The sequence below is a fragment of the Lepisosteus oculatus genome, chromosome 7, assembly GCF_040954835.1.
Source record: "Lepisosteus oculatus isolate fLepOcu1 chromosome 7, fLepOcu1.hap2, whole genome shotgun sequence".
Taxonomy (NCBI): domain Eukaryota; kingdom Metazoa; phylum Chordata; class Actinopteri; order Semionotiformes; family Lepisosteidae; genus Lepisosteus; species Lepisosteus oculatus.
Window position 1 is genome coordinate 44,474,933 of NC_090702.1, and position 15,057 is coordinate 44,489,989.

General features: G+C 35.7%; 1 protein-coding gene across 2 annotated transcripts in view; it reads right to left on the reverse strand.

Moving 5' to 3' along the window:
* Positions 1-1,305: 1,305 nt before the first annotated feature.
* chchd3a (coiled-coil-helix-coiled-coil-helix domain containing 3a) overlaps positions 1,306-15,057 on the reverse strand; it is a 113,922-nt gene continuing 100,170 nt past the window's right edge. The window contains exons 7-8 of one of the 2 annotated variants that reach the window (XM_069192544.1): positions 9,285-9,420; positions 1,306-1,869 (exon numbers count right to left, since the gene is read on the reverse strand). In XM_069192544.1, the coding sequence (XP_069048645.1) occupies positions 1,846-1,869; positions 9,285-9,420 (160 nt within the window). In that variant the 3' untranslated portion in view covers positions 1,306-1,845. Of the gene's footprint in view, positions 1,870-2,297; positions 2,439-9,284; positions 9,421-15,057 lie in introns of those variants that run through there. The other variant, XM_015352454.2, reaches the window with a different exon arrangement.

The window sequence follows — 15,057 nt, forward strand, 5'->3', positions numbered from 1 at the left end:
CTTTAAAACAGTACTGGATATGTTTTCCTAATTCCTGAAAATATTTTTTAAACTACATAAAACTTATAATTAAACTATTTCATGTACTGTAGTACCTACAGGAAAAGACCTCAGTCGAGTGTAATATTTTAATTGGCAGTTTTTAATGTAATGGTGGCGATCCATTGATGTTTACCAGCAACACCGCTGCATTGGGGAGAGGGATTAGTAATTAGTTTTCTTGGCAGAGGACAAACACTTACACATTTTTCAACAGTAAGAGGCAGGTTAATGAAAAGTAATAAAATTAAATGGTTTTTAACTGAAACAGCTGCTCTTAGATTTGCACCCTTTTCCTTTACAAAATACATTTTAAGTAAAACAAATGTGAATAACATAACGAGACAACATGGGTAAAAATTACAGGAAATGCATTCAAAACTAGGAACTGAGAAAAAAACACCTTTTTACACAAAGGATTGTGGGAGTCTGACGAAATCCTAAGATTAATTAGCTTCTAAATAATGAATAAGCTAGACAGACCAAATGGCCTACTCGTGTTTGTAACCATTTTTATCTTTTCAGATACTGAATATTTCTATGGATATTTGTTTTCTACAGTATATTCCCATGAAATCCAGCTGATTTCAGATTTTAGTTTTGAAACTTTTCAGAAGTACATGCTTTATTGAGTGGAAAAGCACAATATATTTTTAACACTGGAGGCTGTTCATAATGGTCACAGCTTCCTGTTGGACAAATAATTCGAATGAAATAAACCACGTATGAAAATAGCTGTGCCTTGTGTTATATTGCTACAAAATAATTTGAGCTTAAAAATAATCATTAGAATGAATTTTGTAGAGGCATCTAATAGCACAGAAATAATTTATACACAATACATTACTTTCGCGGATTCATTCAACAAATTAAAAATGGACATCATCATCACCCTGATATAGTATTTTGGATTTTCGACTTAGAATGTAAACATAAGCATTGATACCTCGTATGAAGAGTGGTATTTTTCCTATATGTTAAATAGGGGGATTATTTATACATGTAGATTTTAAATCTTAAAACTAGTGTTAAAAAATTTTAAAAATAAAGGCAATGAAGGTTCAAGCTCATGCTGTATGCTAGCTGAAATCCAAATAATACACTTAGGAAAACTATTATTTTAATTGAACTTCCACCTTGAAATGCGGAAGAAAATCAGCACAACTCACAAAAATCAGCTGTCTGTGTTTTTTCAGCTCTCCATGCTGAACAATACTTTTCAGGAAAGCGTAACATCAATGGCATTATACAAATGACAGACAAAAGTTTGATTTTAAAATATATTATTGATACAATTTGTTCAGAAACAGTCATAATCTTCTGGACAAGTCAAGACTTAATGAAACTCCAATTTAACAAAGCCAGTCAACTCAAAGCTTCATTTTAAACTTACATAAAGAAAATGGAGCTTTGAATAGAAACCAGCAGCATTGTAAAAAAATCATAATTCACTTCTAAAGTCGTGGGTATCCTTGAATTAAACAGAAAACATGGTGCTTTTCCCTGCTGATGAGGAATTTATCTCTTGTATCTTTAAAGCAACCAGCCGGTCTATACATTATGAGCAAATAATGCATTATTTAGCTTCAGCTGTTCAAACTCCTCTCCTCTTCTAACAGCGTTCATAGTAAAGGTATTTGGGTACAAAAATGACAATGACGGTTAAGTAGAAAATGAGATGCTAATAAAATCTCTGGCTGCTGCAGTCTCTGGCCATTCTTGACTGTTCTTGAACAGATGTTTTCTTCGTTAATGATAAATAATATTGAAAGCAAAGCGGAGGCCTTCTTCTCCTGAAGGTGGTGGTTAACCTCCCTTTCTCAACTGGCTCTGGAAAAAAAAACAAAGCAATTCAATGTTCCTGGAAAGAGCAGTTACAGATTCTACACACATGCATTTCCACATCGATATTAATTTGATACAGGCTATTGCATTTGATACTTGGGAATAAAATACCTATAATGCCATCCATCTTAATGGGAATATTGTAGAAAGGAAAATGGAAATTAGTTTGCAGTTCTTGTTTCCAAGAACAATTTAACTATCATCGACCTTTTGATTTTTCTAGCTTACTATTAAATTTATCCGAGTCAATGATTCTAAAGGTGTACACAACCTGGATACATTTAATTTATGGACTCAAGTAAACAACACATTTCTGAGACAGAGAGTATTATGTGTCATTTTATTTTAAACTGATACAGACATAGGATTCTGAAACTATGTGGAAAGAATCTGAGAAAAAAAAGATTGAAATATTTTTTTAAATATTTCTAGCCCCAAGTCATATTTATCAGACATTTCAGAGGGCCCCACTCCTCTAACTTTGCACTAACCTGGGATCTCATTTCAACTGCCCCAGGTTCTGTGCCAGGTTTTAATGTTCTTTGAAGAAGTGCCTAGGAGTTATATTGAACTTTCAGTGAATCCGATTAGATTTTTTTATTTGGTTATTTTTATTATTTTATCAGTGATTCAAAAAACGCTAACAGAATAAAAAATACAGTAAGAAAAATTTATGCGGACAGTCACATATTAGTTGCCGACAGAATAATAAAATGATTCTAACACAGAGCCTCGCTGGATTCCTCCATAATCAAGTTAAATGATATAACAGGGTCACTCAGACGTCAAAACAGATCAGATTATATATGATTAATCAGATTTTAAAGAAATTATGCTTCTCATACTGATATCCTGGAACTGGTGGAGAGGCGAACTGCATGCTGAAAAGTATAAAGAAGAAAAACATTTGAACTGTGCAACCTTCTTCAGGTGTGCAGAAGAATAAGGGAGAGAACAGGAATACAAAGTTGTTTTTCTTTTCTCCTCCTTATCCTCCTCTTCCTGCTTTCCCTCACTCCTGAAGAAGGTTATACAGTTGAAACATTTTCTACCTTTTCACATGGAATAAACCTCTTCTTTCGTTTGCTGCCTTCACACTCACATTGTCCCCTACTCAAACCTCATTGTATGTACAGTAATATGTCTGTTTCAGTCAGGGATCCAGAATTCCCAGTTCTGAGTTGTGTTTTGTTTCCTAGTGTGTTTTATCCTGGACCTGTGGTTTTTCATTACATACACCACCACCAGGGAATAACCTATATAAACAGTGTTTGTTTTTTGGGTAGCAGTAGAAAAATTCAGCTTCTTACATGGTCTTAAATCCGTTTTAGTACTTTCGCTTCTTTTTAATAAAAAGGTCAGTTGGTACGCTCACTAAGACTGCTGTGCTTTATGACATAAAGTAAGATTCAATCTCAGATAAGAAAATGGTAACAAATGACTGTTACTGTCAACTGGAAAGTAGCAAAGAAAGACTGAAAAAGATGAAAAACATTGCATCAGGGATGTAAAAAAAACAGATGGATCAGAAATAAAAGGCTTGACGAAAGGATGTACAATGGATAAAATACAGTAGTAGGAGTATTTTTTAATATTTTTATCAATTAAAAGAAGGATGGAATACCTGCAAGAAATGAAACGTAATCTTCAGATTCCTAGAGAAGGCTGGCAATGCTTTACCAGCACCCTTATCAATCTAAGTGCACACTAAGTAATTTGTGAATCACAAGTACACTGCCTTACTACAGCATCTGCACATGGACCAACAGTGGAAGCACCACACAGTTGCCCTTTTCAATGGCAAAACCAATGGGAAAAACTCATGGCTTCAAACCTGGCACAACTTCATAAATACTAACCAATCATGCTAACTATGAAGTGTGGTTCACAAATGGAGATTGTTTGGGTTTAACTTGATGCTGAAAGGCCCAGCGTCTTAATGAATCCAAATGGGATTACCAGATTGAAAACGCCAAACATCTACCATAATAGTTGCTTCTTAGTTATTAGGGTGATGGGAGTCATAAAGTAGAAAAAGTAGTAATCTAAAAAAAGCAACCTTATAATAATCTCAAAAAAGATGGAAAAATATAAAAGGAAGCCATTACCAAGGCAAAACAGTAGCAAATACAATCGGTATAGAAAGTCACCACATCCTTTCAAAATTTGTACCTTTTGTTGTATGACACTCTGAAAATAAAAACAAATTAAATTAGGCTTGTTCCATTTTTATTTACACATAGTAACCTACATTAGCCAAGTGAAAATACAAATGTAAAACATTCTGAAAATTAATTAAGATTACAACAGTAAAATACCTTATTTGGATAAGTGAACACCCCCCCCTTACAATTGTATTTGTAAACTTGCTCAGTTATAATCACCTTACAGATCACACAACAAACTAATCGGCTCCCATCTGTGATCAATTGTGGTGATTTTGATTAGTTCAGAATAAAAGCAGCTTTTTCTAGAGGATCCCACGGCTTGGAAGCGCATTTCAAAGCAAAGAATCCACTATGGGCAGAAAGGTGCTTTCAAAAGAACTTTGAGATGAAGTTGTGGAAAGGCACAAGTCAGGAGATGGGTATAAAAAGATTTCCAAGGTTTTACATATCCCATGGAGCACAGTCAAGACCATCATTAAGAAGTGGAAGGTGAATGGCACCATCCAGACTTTGCCTAGATCAGGCCATACTTCCAAACTGGATGACTGAGCAAGTAGGAGACTGATCAGAGGGGATACCAAGAGTTTGAACTTTGAACGAGCTACAGGCATTTATGGCAAAGGCTGGTCATTGTGTGCATGTGACAACAATATCACAAGCGCTCCACAGATCTGGCCTGTATGGGAGGCTGGCAAGAAAAAAAGCCACTCCTTAAAAAAAGCCACATCAAGTCTCGTTTATGTTTTGCTAAAAGCACCAAGTGGCAAAAGGTGCTGTGGTCAGATGAGGCCAAAATCAAACTTTTTGGCCAGAACGTAAAACAGTAAGTCTGCCAAAAACCCAATACATCTTACCACCCAAAGAACACCATTCCTACAGTAAAGCACGATGGTGGCAGCATCCTGTTGTGGGGGTGTTTCTCTTCAGCTGGGACTGGGGCACTTGTCAGGATAGAAGGGAAGATGGATGGTACAAACTACAGGCAAATTCTTGAAGAAAACCTGTAGCCCTCAGCCAGGAAGTTGAAAGTGGGAAGAGGGTTCACCTTTCAACATGACAATGACCCAAAGCACACCGCCAAAGCAACTGTACAGTGGCTGAAGGACAGGAAGGTGAATGTCCTGGAGTGGCCTAGTCAGAGCCCTGACCTAAATCCCATTGAAAATCTTTGGAATGACTTGAAGAGGGCAGTCCATCAACGGTCACCACGCAGTTTGACTGAGCTCGAACAATTCTGTAAGAAGGAATGGGCAAATATTCCTTCGTCTAGGTGTGCAAAGTTGGTAGAGATGTATCCAAACAGACTCGAGGCTGTAATTCAAGCAAAAGGTGCTTTCACCAAGAATTAACTCAGGGGGTGTCCTCTTATCCAACCCAGTTATTCTACTTGTTTATTTTTACTTTTCAGAATTTTTGCTTTCTTTTTTCACTTGGATGTTGCAAGATACAATTTGTAAATAAAACTGGAAAAAGTCTGATTTTATTTGTAAAAGTTGAACATTTTGAAAGATGGTGGTGACTTTCTGTAGGAACTGTAAGTAAATAGAGTGCAGCAACTGAAAATGAAAAAAAAAACAGTAGTTGGCAGTGGTAAAATTGATTATAAATGCCAAGTCAGTCAATTTTGACAAAAAATGTTTTTAGAATCACCAATTCTGAATGGCACAATTAATGCGCTAATGTTGCACAACTTTCTTAAGTATGAACTTTATAAAGCTTTTTGCAGACACTTTTTAATTAACTACATAATCATCTGTATAACACTTTAGAGCTGTAGGTCTACAAATCATTGAATGAAATAAAGAGCACTCAGGTCCAAATGTTATCTACATGCAAGGATAACGAAAGTCATAATTATCATTACAATAAAATCCTTGACCTATAGCAGAGTTCTGCCCTACTATCTCATTCACTATGCAGAATTACATGTTAATATGCTATCAAGTACTCTTTATTTCTTAATTCCAGGAACATTAGAACACAGATCATTTACATTCATTTTGGTTGCATTTACAGCTACTAGTATAAGGAAGTATCTTTAATGACTATAAAGCCTTTACATGCTAATGACTGACAACCATTATTTTCAATACGTATCTTAGAAAGCGAAAATACTACATTCAGAGTGAATGTCAAATACTCTCTAAAAAAACACAAACAATATACAGTGCCTTGCAGAAGTATTTCCACCCTTCCTATTGAGTCCCTTTTTGAAACTACTAAATAATACATACAATTTTAAAACTTAATATTTTATTAAAATGAATACTTAAAATAAAGACTTCTAAGGGTAAGATACGTTACTGTAAATGGCTGAAAAAAAACAAATATGTTGATTGCATAAGTTATCAGACCCATGAATATTTGTGAATATTTTGGTGGAAGCACCTATAGCAGCTATTATAGGCATACGTCTTTTGTTTAAGTGTCCTCCAACACCAGGTACAATTTTTGCCTTTTCTTCAAGGCAAATTTTCACTGGTTTCTTCAAGATAGTTTATGACTGCAGTTTTCATGTTTTTCCACAGATTCTCAATAGGATTCAAGTATTTGAATGGGTCACTCATGGACATTCACTTTCTTATTCTTAAGCCATTCTGGTATAGCTTTGGCAAGACTTTCCTTTAGGATCTGCCAGTAATTTGCTCAATCCATGTTCCCATCTGTCTTGACAAGCTTTTAATTCTCTGTGGATGATTTTTTTTTCAGTTCCCTACAAGACCCTTTTATGGAGTGACTGGGATATTGTTGACCCATGGATATTTTCTCCCATCTCAGTTGCTGAACTCTGTAACTCTTTCAAAATTGCCTTTGGCCTCATGGTGGCATCCCTAACCAGTTTGGCTGCTCGGTTTGGAGGGACAGCCTGATCTAGGCAGTGTCTGGATGCCTTACACATCGTAATGATCAATGTCACCATGTTCAAAGTAATATTAAAGTAATATTAAGGGTCTTTGAAATGTTCGATATCCTTCTTCTTATTTGTACCTTTATAACAGTTCCATCCCTTTGTTGTTCTGAAAGCTCTGTGCTCTTCATGGTTGAAATTTCAGTACATAACCTTAAAGTAATAGGTGTATTTATTCTGAAATCACAGACAATTGGAGACAGAGTCCACACAAATGACTATTGAGTATTTCGCTTTCAATGTGTGACGTAGATTTGTAATCTAACCAATCTTAATTGCTACTTCAAAGTACAGTATAAAACCATGGATTTTATTTATTTGAAATTTGCAAAGTATAGTATAAATTATTGGCTAACTCAAATATTAAAGCTAGACTGCAAGCGTTAGAGCAGTGGTTCTCAAACTTTTTGGACCAAGTACCACCCCTAATCTAACCAAAGCGTCCAAGTACCACCTACAAGTCATCTTCTCATATGAACCCCAGAAATTCTCAATGACCAACATGAGCTCGCACACTCACACTCACACATACATATAATTAATATTATAATAATAAACTTAATTTGATATAGCACCTTTAAAAGTGGCTTCTCAAAGTGTTTTACAGAAAAAAAACATTAACAACAACTCATAAAAAAGCACCATTTCAGTGAGAGGGGTGAGCCTGTTTAGTTGAGCAAAGCAGATGTGAATTAATTTTTCGAGCCTTGATACAATTCACAACAGAGTCTAACAGATATTAAATCGTCAGGCATTTTCTTGACGGCAAAGATCTCGCGGTGGATGTTGTAATGCGTACATTAATTTCTGGAGTAACCAATCTAATTCGTGCAACTACACTGTTATGTCAGCTTGTCATTGCTCTAGCACCGTCTGTACAAACTCCGATGCATTTTATCCAGTCGAGGCCATTATCTTCGATAAATTCATTCAGAAGCTGAAATATGTGCTCTCCTGTGGTTCCTGTTGGTAGCGGTTTACAGAACAGAAAGTCTTCATGGGACATGCCCTCAAACTCGTATCTAACGTAAACGAGCAAACTGGCCAAATCGACTACAGACTCATCTAATTGCAGTGAAAAACATCTGCTCATCTTAATGCGCTCTATCAGTGTACTTTTGATATAATCCTTCATTTCAATAATTCTATGAATGACTGTGTCTTTCAGGGGGAGGGGGGCAGCCGGTCGAGCTGTTTAGCAGCCTTTTCTCTACACATAATACGTGTCAGCTCTTTTGCCAACGGTAAATAAGGTTCTTCAAAAATAGTGTAGCTTACCTGCTTTAGCAATCCGTAAGCTTGCATTTTTCCACGTTGCCGTTTTTATTTCCGTATTTATTTAAAGTTTTCATTTCATGCGCATGGGAGCGAAACACAGAGACGCTCGGTGTATTTTTCTCAAATTAGAACAGTTCTTAAATATTTTTCTGTTATCACGCTTTCGTGTGCTCACAAGATTACCTGCGTTCGTAGCACGTATTTCTATGCATTCCTGTATTTACAACATTAGCATTGTTCCAAAATCACGCACATTCTCCTTTCTCCCTATTTGCTGGAGATACAGTAGCTTTTTTTAAATACAATTGGTCATTTGCATCCGTAGCACGCATTCCTATAGAGTGGTATAGAATTACAGAGTATCTCTTGTGTCCACTGAACTATTAGCACGCACTGTATCGTAGTACGTAAGCTGCGTATTCGACACGTATTAAAATACAAAATATGAAAACCCGTCCCGATTTTTCAGCGCACACGACACAGTTCCAGGGTCATTTGGCGTACCACTTGGCGGCACGCCACGTACCACTGCCGGTACACGTACCACAGTTTGAGAACCACTGCGTTAGAGCAACAAATGTGAAATCCCAAACAGTACTCTTGCAAAGCACTGTAGTATCAGCTTTATTGGAAAAACCCATAAGGTGCCAAAGCAAATATCAGGATAATAATGACCTGTGATTTCACCCGATAAGTCTTACTGTAACATGGAACTACAATGTCACTAAGATTTATACATAGTTTGTTTAGTTATTTAAGTTATTTAATTGCAGAAGTATAATAAACATAACACTTTCTCATAAACAAGAGTTACAAGAAATTTCAAGACACTTTCATTAAAATTCCATTTCATTTGTTTCAGGTTTTGTTGCCATCTGTGATATTTTTTTTGCATACTGCTGTTCTCAAGATGTTTAAAAACTCAAGGAGTGAGTAAAAAGTGGCAAACTATTTTCATGACTTTAAGAGAAAATTAGGAATCCTTGCTACCAAACATACATATAATAGAGGAAATGGGCAGTTTTGCAGTCTGGGACTTGCCGTACCTGTTTAGCAGTATTGACACACTGTAGGTACAGCTGAGCCAGTGTGGAGCAGCAGAGGGTTTGGCCTGGGTTCTCTCTGTAACACTGCACGATTTGTCTCTGCAGGTCAGCACACACTGGGTTGTAGCTGTATTTCCTGCCAAAAAAAGAGAAGAAAAAAAACGCATTTACCACACATTTAGGAAGAGGATAACTTATCCTGGTGGCCCTGTACAAAAATATGACACTCACACAACACATTTACATTCCTTTAAAGTACTGTTGCTTGAAGGCAAAGGAAGATAACAAGCTCTGAAAACCTTGTTGCACTTGAGAAAGGAGTCTGAAGTATATCATTAATTGAAAGACACAGAAATGTCCTTACCTTCTTAGAAGGACACAGGGCAAAAACAAAACTAATATTTCAACATATTTGCAGTTTTACTATGAAATCTCAAACAGAGGTACAATTTTTAAAAGATAAATGAGAACTATAGAGGACGGCATGCTGAAAGTCAAAATGTCCTCATGTAAGTGCTTCGAAACCAAGAATGAATCTTATTCTTCTAACTTGCATGTTACAATGCTTTCATCTGCTAATTGTGCACTTCGCTTCCTCATTTCTACTCTACTTATGAACATCATCCATGGCACTTTCAGAAGCCCTTATCCATTCACTATTTTCAATGCCATCTAGCACACTGAAGCACAGCACTGATGGGTCTCATCTCTCTGAGTAAATGCCTTTCCTTTTTCAGAGAGAGCCTTGTCCATTTGCTGGGATTATACTTTATTTGGAATGTGAGCGGGGGCAATATTGATCACTTTCACTTGTTGTACAACCTCTCTAATGCATTCTTCCAGTTTAGTGAAAATTCCCATTGAGATTACTGCCATGCATTACATAGACATAAATTACTGGAACTCATATGCTCAGGTCTGAAGGGTTTTAAAGCGCACTTTGTTAGTATATCAACCTAAATGACTGAATCTGTAGAGTCACATCATTCAGATACATACTAGACATCCACATATATCCCATCTCTGCTTATGCAAATGAAAATATCTTGCATACAACACAATAGAGTGAACCTTTGAAGACAATAAATATAATCTATTCCATTTATTTTGAATATCAATAAATAATTTTCCCAGAATCAATTGTTTTTTATTGTTCCCCACTTGAAAAATTATGAATGCATTTCTATTCTTAGTGTTAAATCAGTGGATGTGTTTGATTTGTTCTACCGAGTAAGAAATAACTCTACATATGAAAGACATAAGAAAATGTAACACAAACCATCCTGTCACCTTCTATCTACCAAAGGGAATATAGAGTTTGCACAAATCTCCTTCTTAAAATCAAACTCTGTTTGAGGAAACTGCAGCGTGCTGTAGCGATTAAAGATCTTGGGAGTTCCCAGCTGTACTGTATATATGGGTATAAATGTTAGCTTTTCTGTATAAAAATGTCAGCCAAATTAATAACAACCAATACAAAGCTGCACCTGTGCATGTCTAACAAAAATATTATATATCCTGTAAAGCAAACATGAATCGTGCATAAAAGTAATTTTAATTTCTATTGTCACTATCTAAAAATCCTTTTAACGCAGTGGATGTGAACTCCCTTGTGCTACCCACTACCTAATCGTTTGGATGAGTGGTGCGTTTATGGTACTGGGCAGAACAAATTGTATTCAAGGTCATCATGTGAGGAAGTCATTAATACAATATTACCTCATCACCGTAAGATTACAGCTGCTAATAGCTAGGAAATTAGACTTGTCTACCATCACTGTTATTATAATGGCTTTTGTTAGCGCGTTAGTTATGTCAGGATGGAATGAGGAATTGTGTCGAGCAGCAGGGAATTCAGCCATAAATAAAGGCAGGTGTCGAAAAGCAAAGCCAAAGGCATGTATAAAACTACACTGGCTGAAGAAGTGGGTGGTCAGGGCTTCCCATAGAATTATTTATTGGCATCTGTTGTGAACACTGATTAAAGCCCAGATAAGCTTTTGTACAGCAGGTCATAGTTTTTGTTGAACCATCAAAAAACAACTTTCAGTATTCATATTCTTTACTGTGAACAAAGAATAACTTATTTCCTTTCAAGTGGTGCTTTTTTCACAGTTTTCTTTATCTTTTGGAATCTCTTGGTGAATAAATTATCATTTTTGACCATTTTAATTTCTGTGTGTTCTGTGTCTTGATGTCACAGTATAATTCTTCTAATTAATGGGTGTTCTGTGTTAGTTCAAATAGATTATGTGTGTTCTATTTAGTTGGTTCTGATTTGTTATTTGGGAATATATACTGAGCATCAAAAGTACATTTTTAGAAAAATACAGTTTGGAATAATGATTAAATGTTTCTGATGCCATGATTAATTGATCATTCATGACTGAACATGTTTCATTTGCATGACTGTTGCATAGGCACAAAATCACTCATTTGGGAGTTCCGATTAGGCAGGAGCCGATGAAGTGATTTAACCTGTTGATCGTCAAGCTTGGTGAAAAATCGAGTAAAAAAACTAGTGAGGAACACCCATGCCTTGCTTACATTGAGGAGAATGATTTCATGAAATTGGTATTTGCAGACTATATTAAGTTAATATACTGAAGCTCACAGGTTGGGGTGTTCCCAACATTACAACCAAATGTACACTGTTAACAATAGGGCACAATCTAGGAGTCCTGACAGAGGACTGAGAGTCCCGTCTCTCCCAGAATGACACCTCATGGATACTCCACTCTTCAGACTTTAGCTTTGCTGAACATTTATTGGATGAAGTGGTACAACGTGTGACCAGATAGGCCAGTGAAAAAAACATACTGTTTATGAGTACGATTATTATTAATAACCAACATTAATTTACTTATGTGCATTTAATACACATATAATAAAATGTCAGGGCATCTGCTACAAAAATATAACCTTCACGACCTTCAGAATTACTTTGAGAATTTATTGCTGTTATAAGTGTGTTTTTTTAATGCTAAGCAGAGTAATATGCAGTTTACTCAATAAAAAACCAACATGTCCCACTAGTCAAAACGTATTTGTCATACAGCAATAACTATGCCAATGTTTTGCTGTTGGACAGCAACGAAAAGCAAGAGTTTGAGATAACATGCAAGGCTAGTTTACCTGTCAGATTTATCCATATAATTGACATTGAATCTTTCCTTGTGGATAAACTTTAAATTACTTATCACACCAAACAGACAGAACTAATAAAAGTTTGAAAAGATTATATCAAACACATACAGATTGAGTTACATAACACTAGGTGCTCTTTGTTGCCAAAATATTATTACAACAAATAAAAGGAGCATTTCTGACGATTACAAAAATTAAGTCAGCATAAAAAGTCCCACTGTTGTGAGTCCTGGACCAAAAGTATCAACCAGTATTTAGAGAGGTGTTGGGGCATCTCTTAGATTAGACTGACTATAGAGATTATATACCTTGCCAAAACAAGTTCTGAAATTTGGAAATCAGTGCCTGTAAACTGTCACACTTTCACCATGTGAACAAAATATGAGATAAAAAAACACTACCCTTAATCCAATGATCCACGCTTTACACGATGTAACATAAGGGTGAGAAAGAAGACTGATGCCAGTTTGAGTCTCTAAAAAAGCCGAGGAAAAATCTCAGTTCAAAACCCACCCTTCTGTATAGAAAGCACATTTAGTCAGTTAATGGTTGAAACCTTAAAAGATTAAATTCTGAAATATTTGTCAAATTAATTCTGCTAAGGCTCATCACAATGCGATAGATCTCAATGTGCCGTACCCAGTGACTCCTTTATAAATGTCGGCAATATACCACTGAGGTCAAACACTTTCAGGCCAAACTGAGCCACTGTCATTCAGCTTACTTTGCCACTGCCTCTAAGGAAGCTCATAATATATTTAGTGAAACTTCAAGAGAATTAAAACAAATGGTGTTGTCAAGGCAGTGTGAAAAAAATGTTCTCTTACTGGGAACCGCAATCATAAATCTTTGTGATCTTATGCTGAAGATTCACTTCCACTTTTTTTATGCAGCAGAAATGTTTCAAAATGCACAAGGAGCTGTTATCACTTCTGGAGATGCATAGATAGCAGGGTGAAAATTGCTTCCAGTACAATCAGAGTTATTGTTTGCCATTCTCACTGCAGCACTTTAGATGCCAAAAGCCAGAGGTTCTGAAGTGCTTCTACTGAAAAGTGATACAGCATAAATCACGGTGAAGTAAAATGCACATCAAATACAGTAAGTTAAAGTTCGATGCCAGCCAAGTGCCTAACATGAAAAATACATATGAATATGCATCTTTATATGTAAAAAAGAAGGAATTAAACTGAACAATGCATTTTCAGAATTCTTATATATATATTGCTCCCACTGTAAATTTCAATTCTTAGCCACTATTTTATAAATTAAGAGCAGCACAAAGCCTCACAAAAGTCTAGTTACATTTTAAAAAAAAGTAATGATGTGCAGCATTAACACAGTTTAATATAGATTGTAATTATCTTTCCCCAATATAAAGCTACTAACCAGATTCCTAACATGATTTCTCTCCTTGACATGTAGGAGCTTTGAGAAGCTGCAGTGCTGCCAAGGTGAAGGAGGGTTTGTCTTAATATTAAGCTGCAGATGTCTGGTCTCTTTTTACTTCTGCCACATAAAAATGATTTTTAGTCTCACCGGTCTTAAATGGATACAAAATCTGGTGCTTCTGCTGTTAGGCAACCATCTATACAGACTGGATGTCATAGTAAAAAGAAAATGACCACAAATAGCATAAACAAACATTCAGTAAACGATCTAGCATTTTCTTTTTCCTATGGTATTGAGGATGAAATGGAGTAAACATTTTCTCCCTTAATTAATTGAGTGCTACCTTACCTGATTCAGAAAACAGGATTTTATCAGACATAAATTAATTTATTTACACAACCTTTTGCACATATTAAATGCTAAATTATAATTAAGCCTACTCATTTGTTTAATATAACTATGATAAATCCCTGTAGCTCTGTAGTTCATTTTCTTAAATAGTTAGCCACTTCTTGGGTTCACACAAAAATCGGTCACATCATGTTTTGTATTAACGCTACATTATGACTGTTTACTTACAAATGGATTACAACACAATGTCTGCTTCAATAAATATAAATCCTTCGTAACCTAAGCTGTTGAAAGTTACAGGAAGTGTTGCACTGGATTACACACATGAAAGAAAGTAATGAACATTCTAATTCAGATAAACTGGGCAAATGAAAGAGAAGTAGGCAAAAATGTCAAGCATTACTTTGGTATTCATTTCTTGCAGCTTGTGAGGAATATTTGAAAAGAGGAAGAAGAAAATCCTGTCAGCTCTAGGTAAAATCCCCCAAATTAGGCAAATCATTCAGGGACGTTGCTATTCGCTGCACATTTGGTATGTGAAAAGTATTACACACTCCCCACATCTACTGGAAAAGACAGAAAACCTTTCATATAACTCCTGACACTGTTTTTCAAGCAAAACTGTACTGTTTTTACTTTTTGTTTATAATTTTAATAGAGAGTATAATAAAAGACTATAAACAAATAAAAATAATAATAAATGACAGATATATTACCCTAAACACATTGGCAGATCACACTGCTTTAATGAACAACACAAAGCATTACTTGGAATTTTTTTTTTATAATAATGATGCCTATTAAGAGACACTAACACAGAGGTAACCTGAGGAATCCCTTGTGTGATTCTGAGCCTGTACATCTGGTCAGAATACAATTCATT